General features: G+C 36.8%; 1 protein-coding gene across 1 annotated transcript; it reads right to left on the reverse strand.

Annotated features, from left to right (window-relative positions):
* Positions 1 to 206: 206 nt before the first annotated feature.
* LOC144964154 (pancreas transcription factor 1 subunit alpha-like) lies at positions 207 to 1,057 on the reverse strand (the record flags this gene model as incomplete). Its single annotated transcript, XM_078898095.1, is given in 1 exon segment — positions 207 to 1,057. A coding segment is annotated over 1 exon segment (408 nt), but the record flags the coding sequence as incomplete, so codon positions are not given.
* Between the last annotated feature and the right edge of the window lie 592 nt (positions 1,058 to 1,649).

Genomic DNA, 1,649 nt, shown 5'->3' on the forward strand with positions numbered 1-1,649 from the left:
TAGTAGTAGTAGTAGTTGTTGTTGTTGTTGTTGTTGTTGTTGTTGTTGTTCTTGTTATTCTCTTTGTTGTTGTTGTTGTTGTTGTTCTTGTTATTCTCTTTGTTGTTGTTGTTGTTGTTCTTGTTATTCTCTTTGTTGTTGTTGTTGTAACCTTGAAAAACCTTTGGCTCTAAAGGACAATGTCTAATGAAATAAATACAACTTACCTTTGAAACCCTTCTCTCTGCACACGTTTGAACAGGAATCCTTTTCCTCAAGTGATCAAAGGCATCATTGATTGACTTCATCCTCCTCCTCTCACGCATATTGGCAGCTTTTCTCTGGTGGAGCTTCTTCGGCCTCGGCTCTCCACATTCTTCATGGAAGTCCTGGATATTGCTGTCGTAATATCCGATGTAGTTTTCTTGGTCCGATTCGGGTGAAGGAAGGAACTCGTTGTGTACGAAATGGGGTAATGGGTCATACACGTCATTGGCGGATCCATACATACAATATGGATTATCAAGACTAGGATATTCCTCCGAACCACAAAACTCCCAAAACCCTTCACCCAAGCCATATTGGATTGCTGGTGTATACTCCATGTTGTAATTGGGAATGACGGCAGCAGTCATGATTGATAGCAAAATACAGCTACGTTACTTCGAAGTGGGAAAAAAATAAAAAATAAAAAATGATCAATTTCCAAATATTCTCATTTTTTCATAAATGACCTGTTTTATAAGTAACTTCACAATTATATTAAAGGAATTGAAAAATTCAAAAACGAAGAATTCACATCAGTCAGTTGTCATCATTGTTGCAATTCCAATGAAATGTCATATTGTGTGACAACTCATTCGTGATTTAAAAATGTTTTGTTCCAGATGAAATGATTCGTTGCCTTCTTTTTCAAATGAGAATTTAAACTTACAATATACTATACCAAAGTCCAAACGCGGAATAAACGCTTTCAAATCGAATTATACTTCTAACACAAATTTACTTTATGGCTTTTGATGATATCCAATTGATGAGAAAAAGTCACGCATGTTTCTATAATCCAGTCACACGTCATAGTGTCTGGGCTCTCCACTAATCCAGTTATGGATTTCAATATTGCCGGCACGCGTTTGTCAATCTATCGCACGCGACTTTGTTGTGACAGGCCTGTGACGGAGACACGTTCCAAACGACCAATCATCCGCTATCGCTTAAATATGGGCACCGCCTGGCCACGCCTACTTTCACTGGACCAAAGAACAGTCCTGCACATTGCGAAGTCTGGGGTGGTAAAAATACTATTAAAAATTATGGGCTGAGTGGGAAGGTTTCAATGAAAAACGATACAAAAATATTATTGCTTGGTTCTGACTTTGCTCTGTTTAATTCGAGGGAATTAGGTGCTTGGGAAAACCACAAATTTATATTTTTATTTTTTATCCGTGCTTTCTATCGTTTCCTCGCCTCTCTCTGTAATTATGATTATGGCTATTCAATTCAAAGCATTCAAACGTTGTATACCTTGACAGTTTACTCTCCTCCATCGATCTCTCTTAAAATCTGTCATTTCTCTTGGGTAAATGTTAAGATAGTATTTAAAATGTGTGGAATCAATTATTCAAAAGTTATGAAACAGTTGGAAAATTATTTTGGATTTATCTATAGAA

The sequence above is a fragment of the Berghia stephanieae genome, chromosome 2, assembly GCF_034508935.2.
Source record: "Berghia stephanieae isolate SIO BIC M18660-M18661 chromosome 2, UCSD_Bste_1.3, whole genome shotgun sequence".
NCBI lineage: Eukaryota > Metazoa > Mollusca > Gastropoda > Nudibranchia > Aeolidiidae > Berghia > Berghia stephanieae.